Source organism: Cnephaeus nilssonii, assembly GCF_951640355.1.
Source record: "Cnephaeus nilssonii genome assembly, chromosome: 12".
Lineage (NCBI taxonomy): Eukaryota > Metazoa > Chordata > Mammalia > Chiroptera > Vespertilionidae > Cnephaeus > Cnephaeus nilssonii.
The window spans coordinates 66,144,873-66,158,603 of record NC_137083.1 but is presented as its reverse complement, the minus strand read 5'-3'; the positions used below and the strand labels follow the sequence as shown (position 1 = coordinate 66,158,603).

Here is a 13,731-nt window from a genome sequence, read left to right as displayed (position 1 = left end):
GAAGCTGAGCTCATATATATGTTTTCTTTAATGACATTTACCTTCAGCATTATTAAATGTCCTTAGTTATGTTGGTGCCATTTGGGTCCCTATCACCTTTGGACAGACAGGTGTTTTCTGTTTGTGTTAGACTACAGTGGTCATTTGGATCCTTGATATAATCCCATATGTAGAAGAAGTAACTATGATGTTGTTAATTCAAACAGAAGTCATCTTGACTGGTCAATGGAAGAGAAACATTGGTTATTGCTAATAGGACAGGTGCAAATCCATTTATCTTATGATATTTCACTGATAGACATCTTAATACAAAAGGATTCTGTGACTTTGCCATTATTTTTATTTTCAAAAAACTTTTTACTCACACTTTTTAAAAAGTATATATATATAATTTGTCTCTAATATATAAAAGAAAGTGAGGCCAAAACTTGAAAGTTGATTTAATACCTTATATGAACTTTACTGATAGTTAATATACCTCTTGACACAGACACATGCATATATTAATGCTGTATATACTTTATCAGGTATCCAAGTTCCATAAATATATACTAAAATAACAACATTTTTGATTGCTAAATTTGGGTAATTTAATACGTGCTATAAGAGGATTTCTTCTTCAGTGGAATTTTGTTGAAACCCATAATCAAAATGGTTTCTTGTTGAGACAAGAAAATTTCCTCACATTGAGTGGGAGGACATTAAAGACAAAATTGACCATGTAGAATTCTGTAGGGGAGCTGATTTTGTGACTGGACTTGAGAATTAAACTGACCAAAGAGAGATTAACAGGAGAAAAGTGTAAAAACATTTATTTGGTGTTAATATTTTTACGTGGCATGGGAGACTTTATAGAAAAGAAATGAAGTACCAAGCATAGGATAGGTGTGAGAGCTTGTATATCATTTAAAGAGAGAATGACAAATTGTGCAGGTGTGGCAAGACAAAGAGAAAAAGGGGTTTGAGCTAGGGGTGGTAGATTGTGAGAAAGTGATGAGGAATTATATGGGGGAAGATATAAAGTCCTAAAATGTTTTATTAATTTTAAACATGAGAGTAAATTACTTTGAGATACAATAAAGCTCTGTTCCAAATATCACTTCAGTAGGCGATTTTGACAGAGTCAGTAGTTTTAGGGAAACTTTAGACTTACTATTTCAGAAGTGAATTTTGCCTTTTCTTGTTCCTGCCCCCCCCCCCCCTTCAAAAAAGTAAAATCTCACAGTTCTCTGAGAGGTTATTTTCAATTTTTGTCAGGACACTATAAATTGGTCTTTAAAAAATAAACAGGAATGAGAGGTTCAACTTGGAAATTATTTTTATTTAAGGGGCTTTGGTAAGGCATTGATCGGTACAGCATTCTGCACAACAGGGAAGGCAAGAGGAAAAATAGCTGCGTACACCTGTTGCAGCTGCACAGTAATGATTTGGGAAAAGGAGACAAATGTTTGCTATTATAGGGTTTGTAACATACATAAGAGGAGATGACTTCATTAATTCAAATATAGGAGTCTTCCATCTTCAAAGATTGAATTAAACTCCCTATACTTAAAGTTAAGTACTTGGTAAAGCTTACAATCTCTGATACAGAAATAGAGAATAACAGATTCAATATTTCTTTTTTTTTTTCAGTTATGGATGAAGCAACTTGCAATATCTCCCTAAAACATGAAGCAGGAAGAATAATATTTAAAAGTAATATCGTTATACACCTTTACCCATCAAAGAAGCATCATTCCATGAGTCTGTCTCCTGTGCTTAAATCTTGCATCAAACATTGGGTAAACCAAAGTGTGTAGGAAGAAATGTGACTTTTGTAGTCATTGCTCTTTGCCATGGGAGTGCTCAGGTTCAAGCAGATCTTCTTTAGGAGCTTTGTTGGGTCCAATGGAGCATCCCAGGTTGTGTTCATCTTCCTTCTGATTCCATGTTGCTTCACTAAGGACTACAGAGCAACCCCCTTTCTCCCAAATATCCCTTTCCTCTGGGCTTGGAATGCCCCAACTGAGCCTTGTCCTAAGAAGTTTAATGTGTCGATAGATTTGAGCCTCTTCTCTTTTATAGGAAACCCTTCAAAAGATGCCATAGGACAATCTGTTACAATATTTTATGTTGATAGACTTGGCTTATATCCTCATATAGGTAAGAATGGCAAAAAAGTGCATGGAGGAATCCCCCAGTTGGGCGAATTAAAAGCGCATCTGACTAAAGCTGCGCAAGACATTGCGCATTATATGCCGACAGACAAGCCGGGCTTGGCTATCATTGATTGGGAAGAATGGAGGCCTCTCTGGGCAAGAAACTGGAAACCTAAAGATGTTTACAGGGATGAGTCTGTTCGGCTGGTTCAGCAACAAAATAAAAACCTTACTCTCGCACAGGCCACCAATGTAGCCAAAGTAAATTATGAAAAAGCAGGAAGGGAGTTCATGATAGGCACTTTGAGATTGGGATTACACCTTCGACCAAAACACTTATGGGGTTATTATCTTTTTCCTGATTGTTACAATCATCATTATACTAAACCCAATTACAATGGGACTTGCTTTGACTTAGAAAAGAAAAGAAATAATGAGCTCAACTGGATGTGGAATGAAAGCACTGCTCTTTACCCATCCGTTTATTTGAATACCATCCTATCATCTTCTCCACTAGCTGCACCCTTTGTCCGTAACCGTGTTATGGAAGCCATTCGGGTTTCTGTAGTACCCAATGAAAACAGTCCACTTCCGATTTATACATATACGCGCCCAGTTTTTACTGATGATTCTTCAAAATACCTTAATCAGGTGAGCAAATCAAGGTATGAGGACTATGAAATAGAGCCCACAAATAGTGTGTGATAGAATTTAACAACATTAATTTTTTTTTTAATGAGAATTTGAGCTAAACTGACAACCATATGCCAGGAGCAAGATGTCAAATGCTCTGGAGAATAAATGTTTTGCAGCTTAACATCATTTTTGAAGGAAATGAAACTTAGCTTTTAATATCCTTTAGGAATATGCACATATATAGTTCTGCATTATCACATGCATGTAAAATAAGAATACATTTCATTTTAATGCAATCATCTTAGCAACCATGGAAGATTAGGTAGTATAGGCCATATTTTAAACTCAGTTTCTTTTCTTTCATGGGCCTGCTCTACTGTCAATAGAAGTAACTAAAAATAATAGAATACCTGTATTTTTTTTTCATAGTAGGATAGTGGTAGTGTGAAAGATGGAACTATATAGTGGGGAAAACAAAAGAAAAATTGTATTTCATAATAGATGAAAATTATATAAAATTTAAATTACTGCTGTTGGGTCATCATTCTTAGCTTTGGTGTTATTGTCCTATGTATAGTATTTTTATTTTATTCCTATCTGCTAACTTTTCTGTCTCATTTGCCAGGAGGACCTTATACATACACTTGGTGAAACTATTTCTCTAGGTGCCTCTGGACTTATAATATGGGGGAGCCTCAATTTAAGCCGAAGTGTGGTAAGTTGAATTGATAAGACATAGATGAAAACATTTTTAATTTTAATGTTTTTGAGGATCATTGAGGTATTAAATAATAAAATAAACACTATACTTGGCACACAGCAGGAGGTGCTTAATTAATACTGGCTGAATCATACTATCATTTGTGCGGTTATTTTGGGGGCAGAAAATATTGTACTTGTTTTTCAGTGAGACAACAGAAATTCAGTTAGACTAGTTGAAATTCTCCAGGACTACAATCTCAGTTTTCAGACAGTGTTTGGTTGATTTTTTTTTTCTTTTCTATTACACCATGCTATATCTCTTTTCAAAAGAATGAATGCATTCATTCATTCTTTCACTCATTTAACTACTGTTCATTAAGCACTGCTTTATCCACTTAGTCATTTAGTTATTTGGTGACAGTTTTATTGCAAGGGTCAGCAAGCAATGTTCATAGGCCAAATCTGGCCTATTGCTTGCTTCTTTCTGTACAGCTCATGAGCTAAGAGTGATTTTCACATATTTTAAATGGATTAAAAAACAAAAAAATAGTTTTTCATAATACACGAAAATCATGTGCAGTTTAAATGTCAGTGTCTATCAGTAAAATTTCATTGGAACATAGTCAAGCTCATTTGTTTAGGTATCTGTGGCTGCTTTTATAGTACACAGGAATAACTGAGACTGTCTCATTTAAAACCCCAAAATATTTACTGTCTGTCCTTTACAGAAAACGTTCCCAACCCTTGGCTTATTGATTAAGTGCCAGGTAGTTGTTTAGATGCTAGAACTACAGCAATGAACAAAGTCCTTTCACCATGAACCTATATTCTCATAAGTGGCAATATAAACTTATATACATAACTAGAGGTCCAATGCATGAAATTTGTGCATAGGTAGGGTCCCTAGGCCTGGCAGGTGAACAGGGCTAATCTGTGGAGCAACAGGCGGGGCAATCAGGGGGCCCCTGCTGGCACCCGTCTTGGCTGGCCTGGGGCCTGCGGCTAAGGGCAGTTCCTGCGTTGAGCGTTTGCCCCCTTGTGGTTATTGCACATCATAGTGACTGGTCATTCTGCCATTCAGTCGATTGCATATTAGGCTTTTATTATATAGGACTAGAAGCTCGGTGCAAAAAAATTCATGTACTGGGAGGTGGATCCCTCAGCCCAGCCTGCCCCCTCTCACAGTCTGGGAGCCCTCAGGGGATGTCCTACTGATGGTGGGGAGCAGACCTAAGCCGCAGCCTGGCCTCCCTCTTCAGGAGGCGACTGAACGATCAGGGGTAGGCGATGTCCCCAAAACACCTCTGCTGCTGCCACTGCCAGCAGCTGCAGCTGCCTGAGCCTTGGCCCTTGCCGCCACCATGGCTTGCCTGAGCCTTGGCCTGGCCCTCGTTGCCTGAGCCTCGAGCCCTTGCAGTAGCAGCGCCATCCGCCATCTGCCATTGGCGGCTTGCCTGAGCCTTGGGCCAACCCTGGGCAGTGGCAGCCACCATTCGCGGCTTGCCTGAGCCTCAGGCAGCTGCTCTGGCTTTGTCCGGAAGGACATCCTGATGGTCGTCTGGAAGACATCTGGTCTAATTAGCATACTACCCTTTTATTAGTATAGATATGTCAGGTAACTGATGTATAACTGCAATGAAGAGCAATGAAGCAGTATAGGCAAGATAGTGATGGAATCGTAATATTTAAGTTGTGGTAGTCATAGAACAGGCCTCTCTGAAGTCCTATTGGATTAGAGACCTGATGGAAATAAGGAACCAAGTCTCTGGATACCTGGGGATGGTAAGTGCAGTAGCTTTGAGGCCAGAATATACTTTTCAATAAAAAGCAAGAAAGTCAATGTGACTGGAGTGCAGTCAGCAAGGAAGAGAGTGTTAAAGGGTGTGGTCAGTGAGATAGCAGAGGATCAGAGATGGGACTTTATAGGCCGTGATAGGCTTTTACTCAGAGGTGGAAAGCCACTAGAAGGTTGAGCAGAAGAGTTGCAATTTTTGATGAACATTTCAGAAGAATGACCGTTGAGTTGAGAGTAGGTTTTAGAGGGGCAAGAGTGGGAGCAGGGAAAGAAGGCTATTGATGGCTTGTACCATAGCTGTTTGGGTTTAATATAATTCAACAGTAGAACTGAGGGGACTGGCTGAGGGGTTGGGTGAATTGGATAGATGAGAGTAGTGGTTAAAATGACTCCAAGGTTTTTGGCTTGAAGAAATTGCCTCTGAGATGGGAAAGACTTAAGGAGTAGCGTGGTGAGGGCTGGGCAAAGAGTAATTGGGATGGGGGTTCTTGGGAGTTATTCTTTGAAAATATTAGTAAATTATTCAAAGCTTCCCTAACTGGAAGGAAAAGGAACCCTTCTTTATTTCCCTCAGGTTATATTTAGTGGTGTCTATTTTAAGTAAAATTTTAAGTAAAACTTGTTTTATGAGAGGAAAAAATGTCTGTTTTGGTCTGTAGAATATGAATTTTATTCATTTTTCTCCTAATGCATTTTATTTAGTTCAAAAAGACTTTAACTATCATGGCCTGATTGTTTTCTCTCTTCCTTTACTTTCATCCTTGTTTGATTCTCCATCTCAGGGCTTTATCTTCTACCACTTTGATCCTCTTGTCTCAAAGCAAGAGTAAAGCTGTCACATGGACACTGCTGAATTGGAGCTGAACTTTTTCTCTGATGGATATGAAAATACTAGTGATGTAGGTGCCATGAAGAATATCTAATAAAGTTCATGACCCAGGGGGCTTATCCTATGACCCACAGAGAAGAGACTGTACTCTAAGACCAGAAGAGACCTTTTGATCCCTTGTCCTTAAGGAGACCAGTCATATTTTTACTTCATTTATAAAAGTACTGAACAGAATTCATCTCTGTGAAAGACTTTCAAGATAATCTGAGCCCTTTTGCCTATTTGGCAGACTTCTATTGTCTCTGGTTTGATCCCCAATAAAGAGAAATAACATAAAATATAAATTCAGAGAAAGGTATACATGTTCCTTTTGCAAAATCTTTCATATGTCAAAAAATTATTTAAGTATTATAATTCACCTAAGTATATTCCGAGTTTTCATTAGTAGTTTCCCCAGACCTATAAACTTACTTTTCAAGGGTCCTTGATGGGTTATGATGGACCATTTATAAATTTTCTGTACTATCGGTTTTTTGTTTGTTTGTTTTTATAACCTGAGAACTCCCTGTTATTCTGATAAGGAGTGAATCAGGCATTCCCTAATTAGTAGAATGGTGTGACATTCTATTTAATTGTCAAGCTTTTCTTAACTTGCACTTTTATTTTAGATTCACAATATTTTATCAAGGAACTCAGACTGTCTTCAATATTATTTATATAGGGACAGTCCTTCAACTTTGATGTCACTATTTTTTATTTAATGACATTGCCTTGTAATTGCCCCCTATGGACTCTGTTCTATATATTTTTGCCAATTTTCCCAATTTATGATAATTCTGAATGCTAGTTCTATTATTACTTCCCCTCTTTTTCTATGTCATTTGTAATCAATAGTCATGGATTATTTGTCACCTTTCCTGAGATTCACTGACAACTTGAGAAACTGGTAATTGCAAATTCAGTTTCAATTTACTTAAAACAATTGTTATCAAATGTAAGCAAACCATTTCTTTCCATTCCATTTTATTAGATCCATTGGTGTGATACAGCCAGCTTCTATTGGTCCCAGCTCATGAGACCTGATTATTCAATATTCATAAATTTTGTGAACTGGTTGTTCAACACAGCAATTATTAAAAATTGAATTATAAAAATGTAGAGTAAAATAAATTGTGTCAAAAATAAAGTAATCAATACCCACAATGTGTCAATTACTTACTTCATTTATTGGGATTGTTCATATCTATTGTCTCTGTAAGTAGAAATATTATGCAATGATGTGTTACTGCACACCATGCTACCATACTGTATAATGGCTTTGCATTCAGTGATGTCAGGTTGGTAGGTTAAAACTTGCAATGGTAGGAGTATTTACACCATAGGTAATAAAAAATGCTATAAACCAGGACTTACTAGTATTTTTCTTAAAGTCAGTTTTAGATATTTTCAAAGACTACACCTTGTGTAGGCTAATGATTCTAAATCATTTTCATTCTTTCATTCTACTTTTTGCCTAGTTCTTATCTCTGTGGACAACTGCAATGTCATCTGAACTTGGTATACATTCTCATATATTATTGGCACTGGGAATACAGTGTTGAAGAATGTTGACAAAGTCCCTGCATTCATGGAACTTACATTAAAGTTGGAGGGATAGAAACAGTAGGCACACAAGAAAAATATTTGGTGTGATATGAACTATGCAGAGAATTAAAATAGATAGAAAAGGTGTCTGAGAAGGGCACTGTCTAATTAAAGCTATGAGCTGAAGTGTCAGATAGAGTGAACCATGTTAGAAACTCGAAGAAAGAGTATTCCAAGCAGAGGGAACAGAAAGTGCAGTTTGAAATGAAACTGCCATCTTGTGAAACAACTAGGATGTCTAAGGTAGAGTGGGTGAGGGAAGGCTGTAAAAGAAGAAGGAAGGGATACGGTATGTGAATTTATATCTCAATAAAGCTCTTATTAAAGTGCAAAAAGAGGGATTATATCACATGAGTCTATATATAAGTGGAGAGAAGTTAAATTTTAAATACTATGCAAAACTATTGGAGAATTAGGAAGAAGTTTTCTTGCTCTGGCCGGTGTGGTTGGTTGGAGCATCGTCCCATGCACCAAAAGATGGCGGGTTCGGTTCAGGTCAGGCCACATACCAGGCTGCAGGTTGTTTGATCCCCTGTTGGGGTGTGTGCGGGAGCAGCTGATCGATGTGTCTCACATCGATGTTTGTCTCCCTTTCTTTCTCTAAAAAATCAATTTGCAAAAAGAGGAGGTTTTCTATTGCTGCCATACAAATTACAACAAGCAGTGGTTTAAACAATATCCTCTTGCTTGTAGTAATGAGATTTCTATTTTCTAGCTGGCTGTGGCTAAGGGTCATTTCCAGATCTCAGAGGTCACTATATTTCTCAGCTCTTGGCTCTCTCCTCTGTCTTCAAAGCCAGCAATGCTGGGTTGATTCTTTGATTTTTTTCCCCCCTCCTTATTCCATCTAATGTTTTTTTAAGTCCCAGCTGGAAAAGTTTGTACCTTTTGAAGGACTCCTGATAAAATTCAGGATCATCTCCCCATCCGAAGGTCCATACTCTCAATCATATGTGTAAAGTCTCTTTTGCCTTCTAAGTTAAATAGTCACAGGTTCCAGGGGGTTAGGGCAGTGGTCAGCAAACTGCGGGCTCGCGAGCCACATGCGGCTCTTTGGCCCCTTGAGTGTGGCTCTTCCACAAAATACCATTGCCTGGGCGAGTCTATTTTGAAGAAGTGGCATTAGAAGAAGTTTAAGTTTAAAAAATTTGGCTCTCAAAAGAAATTTCAATCGTTGTACTGTTGATATTTGGCTCTGTTGACTAATGAGTTTGCCGACCACTGGGTTAGGGTATGGACATCCTTGGAAGGCCTTTATTCTGCCTACCATCGATGGTGTCACCCCAAGGAAGGTAACAAGAAACAGATTCAAGTGAAAGCTGCCAAGATTCCTTGACTTGCTTGCTGACCTACCCGAAGGACTAGCACAGCCAGCTCACTGGATACTGTTGTTCAAGAAAGAAAGTGACTGTCTCCTATGTTTTTAAAAAGACAATGGCCCAGGTTTAGAATGCACTAATATCAAGAGGAATCATTTTAGTTCCTCATCACTCAATACTCTGCCAACTAAGTATATTTGGAAAAGAGTTGTTATAATTCATCCATAACCTGAACGATACATAACATTTAATGTAAAGTATACTCAGTTGCCATGTGTAGTTGTTTTGAGCTAGCAATTTAGAAATCCCTCTTTCCAATGTTGTTTAAACTTAGCTGACAAGTCTTAAATAGTGGTACTTATTACATTGATTTATAACTTCTTGAAGGCTAACTAATAATATACTGGGCCCTGGGCTAAACACTTTTATATACCTCATATCTCTTTATCTTCACAACAACAACATGGGGTAGATGCTATAATTATTCTTATTTTACAGATGATGAAGCTAAAGCACAGCCAGGTTAATTCATTTGCCCAAGGTCACCCCAATAGGAAACTAAGATGTAGGAAGCTTGTGAGACTTACAAGTTCACTGGGAGTCCAATCCAATCAGGGAAGATGGACCCCAGAGCACATTCTGCGCCCCCCCCTTACTAGTTTATAAATTATTAAAGAAGACCAAGGCCAAGGTATGTTAAGCCTCAATCAGTCATTTATTTCAGTGACATGAAATACCATGTGAAACTTATAAATGTTACCAAAAACCAGAATAAGTTTGTTTGTTAAGGTGAAAAAGATAAAGTATTTCTTAACGCTTGCTGGTTCTGTATTTTTTTTTTCATGCTTCCTTAGCAATTCCCTATTGCAGTGAATAAATTCACATATGAACTAAGTTGGGTTTTGATATGCTGACCTTCTTATAATTTTACAGGCCACCTGCAAAAAACTACACAATTACATGGATACCACTCTGAATCCTTACATAATCAATATCACCCTAGCAGCCAAAATGTGTAGCCAGGTGTTTTGCCAGGAGAAAGGATACTGCACAAGGAAAAACGTGGATTCCGGTGACTACCTCCATCTGAACCCAATGCATCTCACTATTGAAACTGATCCAAACGGAAAATTCAAAATAAAAGGGAAACCCTCGGTGGAAGACCTGAAACAGTTTGCTGAAAATTTTCATTGCAGCTGCTATTCCAACACCGACTGTGAGAAGGAAGTTAATTTAACACACAAAATTATTATCGATGTATGTATGATGGAAGATATTTGTATAAAAACCGTTCTAAACTCGTAAAATGAAATATTCCTTTCAAGTGCAAGTTGAAATATATTATTATTAAACGTTCTAATATTTGCTACTTAATAAATATTCAAAAGGTAAAGTTTGGTAAACAGTAAAAGCATTATCAGGTTAGGGCATTGCCTTCAGCCACTGAACCAACAGCAGGGCGATATTATGCTGATTTTCAGCCCTGCTGAATAGCAAAGTCCATTAGCCTTCCAATGGGTCTTTTTGCATTAATATGCTAGCTACTGTTGGTTTTAGCCTTGGGCAGGAGGGGTCAATTGGGGGAAAAGGAAACATATGTAATACTTTAATCAAAGAGAGAGAGAGAGAGAGAGAGAGAGAGAGAATGATACTAAGCCTCAGTACTATGTAGTGTGAATAGAAAGTGGGTTACTGTGTGTATAATAGATATGAATAGCTCCCTGACAAAGGTGCAGGAGATATCATGGATTTTTATTTTCTAAATAAAGTCACCTCCAAATCACAACCCATCAAGGTCAATCAATGATAAGTCCCATACTAGGTATTTTACTGAAGCTATCCTCCTTGGAGCTTACAAAATCCCTGGTGCTGGCATATTCCTAGAAAAATGGGGAAGGGCTTGGTTCTTGGTCAATAGGGATGGCCCTTTCCCCCTTGGATCCATTTGGTTTCTATATGCCTTTGTGAAAACATCTCACCATTAATTGCTGATACTGATGTGAAAGGAAAGAGGACTATGCAATTAATCTGACAAGCTCAGGGGAGCCACATGGAAAGCTTGATAAACTCAGAGACGGTCTGGTCAAATTCCTAACCGCGTAGGTCATGGTGGGTAGTCATGTCCCAGGCCTATAGGTTCCTTAGCAAAGTCCATCTGGATCTTAAGGGAGCCCTGTCCATTGCTCTTACCTAGTATGTGTCTAGCATAACAGAACCCCTCATTGTTATCTTGTTCCCCACATATCATCTCCATGTGCTGTAAATGTATCCCCCTTCCAAGGTAAAAGAAGTACATGTGTTTTTCCGTTTGCCTTTTATCTAGTCCTAAAGATATTTTTGCTATGCTTTCTCCTGTCCTCTTACCCTACCAGCAATAGACTACATGTAACCCTACTTAAGTCTCCTTCTTTATTTAATTCCAATGTACAATAAGCTACAAAACTGCCATTCCTTGGAGCATTTTCTCAATCTGTTGAGATTTTGCTTCCCAGCATATGTAGTCAGTTTGGCTCAAATAAACTCTTAAAAATTCTTTACAGGTTTCTTATGTCAACACTGGCCAATAAGTAGGCGTGACAACAGGGCCCCTGCTGGCCTTTTACTAATAAGTACTAAGGGAACTGGAGGCCTATACTCAGGCTTGGCCTCATATGCGTAAACTTTCTAAAATTACCAAGACAGTCAGTTCTTTGATAATGATATTTTCAGGTTATAAACAACCTTCTCATCATTACCAAAAGCCGCTTTCATTTACCTGGGTTTCATGTGAGCAGCCATCCATCGGAAATGGTCACGTGAAAAGTCACACACCCTCTATTTGTCTTGTTTTCTGAGAAGGATTTCATTTCTCAGGTCTCCATTTCCAAGCTCTCAGACAGCTTTCGTTTGGAAACTTGATTATATCTATGACAATAATAATTTTTATTATTTATATTTTTGCAAACATTAAGAATAATATTTATTTTTACTATGAGCATATATTCTATTACTTTGTAAAAATTTAGTGATGTAACAAGTGGATAAGAGCAAATGACTTAAGTGAAAAAGCTAAATATAAAGTTGTTTACTATAATTACAACTATAAAACACAAAGTCATACACAAAATCTGGGTCATACCTCTCCAAAATGGAGGAGTCAAGCTAGAATGCTGACATACTGTTCACCTCCACTGGCCCAGCTCCCCACCCTGTAAGTATGCAATAGCTATTTGGTGACAATAATAATTTTTAAAAGTGCCCAGTTACACATTTCTTAAGAAACAAATTCTTCACATTTTCTTTTCATTCTCACCCAGCAGATGGTGCTACTTCCTTACAATTTCTAAAGACATCAACTTCTGAAGGAACTTCTTATAGTGTAGGTTTGAAGTATCTGTATTCATATTCAAATTTGTAAAGTTCTGTTATTCCAGACACTGTAAGGCAATAAGGAATTTTATAAACTTGGTAGGATTCACCTAAGCAGTTCTTCAGTGATAGAGAGCTGTCATCCCTTCCAGCTATGACAGCCAGGCCCTCTCTAGGGCAAAACATACTCCAAAGAGCTAGAGCAAATACTTCAAAGAGCTAGAACCAATACTCCAAAACTTAATATGAAACCATAAAAGACCCTGAATATCTGCAGTAATCTTGAGAAAGGAGAATGAGGTAGGAGGGATCATAATACCAGATATCAAACTATACTAAAAAGCTATTATAACCAAAACAGCCCGGCACTGGCACAAGAACAGGTATATAGGCCAATGCATCAGAACAGAGACCCCAGAAATTGACCCACACCATTATGGTCAATTAATATTTGACAAAGGCGGCAAGAACAATGGAGTAAAGACAGTCTCTTTGACAAATGGTGCTGGGAAAACTGGACAGACACATGCAAAAAGATGAAACTAGACCACCAACTTACACCACACACAGAATAAACTTAAGGTGGATAAAAAACTTAAATATAAGGCATGAAACCTTCAAAAATCTTAGAGAAGAACATAGGCAGTAAAATCTGAGACATCTCCTGTAACAATATGTTTACAGATACATCTCCTAGGGCAGTGGTCGGCAAACTCATTAGTCAACAGAGCGGCAAACCGCGGCTTGCGAGCCGCATGTGGCTCCAAACCGCGGTTTGCCTACCACTGTCCTAGGGCAAAAGAAACTAAAGAGAAAATAAACAAATGGGACTACATCAACATAAAAGTTTCTGCACAGCAAAAGAAACCACCATCAAATTAAAAAGGGAACCCACTGAATGGAGAACATATTTGCCAATGATACATCTGATAAGGGGTTAATATCCCAGATATATAAAGTACTCATACAACTCAACAAAAGGAAGAGAAACAACCTGATTAAAAAATGGGCAGGGGACCTGAATAGACATTTCTCCAAAGAGGACATACAAATGGCCGAGAGACACATGAAAAAATGCTCAAAGTCACTTAATCATCAGAGAAATGCAATTTTAAATATCACCTTACACCTGTCAGAATGGCTATCATCAAAACAAGTGCTGGTGAGGATGTGGAGAAAAGGGAACCCTGTGCACCGTGGGTAGGAATGCAGATTGGTGCAGCCACTGTGGAAAACAGTATGGAGTTTCCTCAAAAAATTGAAAATGGAACTTCTATTTCACCCAGCAATCCCACTTCTGGGAATATATTCTAAAATTCG

At 38.0% G+C, this 13,731-nt stretch overlaps 2 protein-coding genes across 7 annotated transcripts in view; both read left to right on the top strand.

The window, feature by feature from the left end:
* SPAM1 (sperm adhesion molecule 1) overlaps positions 1 to 11,419 on the top strand; it is a 30,512-nt gene extending 19,093 nt beyond the window's left edge. For 3 of the 6 annotated variants that reach the window (XM_079786642.1, XM_079786641.1, XM_079786643.1), the window contains 4 exons: positions 1,633 to 1,791; positions 2,656 to 2,789; positions 3,400 to 3,489; positions 9,997 to 11,419. In XM_079786642.1, the coding sequence (XP_079642768.1) occupies positions 1,635 to 1,791; positions 2,656 to 2,789; positions 3,400 to 3,489; positions 9,997 to 10,368 (753 nt within the window). In that variant the 5' untranslated portion in view covers positions 1,633 to 1,634 and the 3' untranslated portion in view covers positions 10,369 to 11,419. Of the gene's footprint in view, positions 1 to 1,632; positions 2,790 to 3,399; positions 3,490 to 6,053; positions 7,296 to 9,996 lie in introns of those variants that run through there. The other 3 variants (XM_079786644.1, XM_079786639.1, XM_079786640.1) reach the window with 3 other exon arrangements.
* The window catches only part of LOC307108558 (hyaluronidase-4-like), a 132,177-nt gene that overhangs the window by 62,297 nt on the left and 56,149 nt on the right, over positions 1 to 13,731 (top strand). The gene's annotated exons all lie outside the window — the stretch shown is intronic.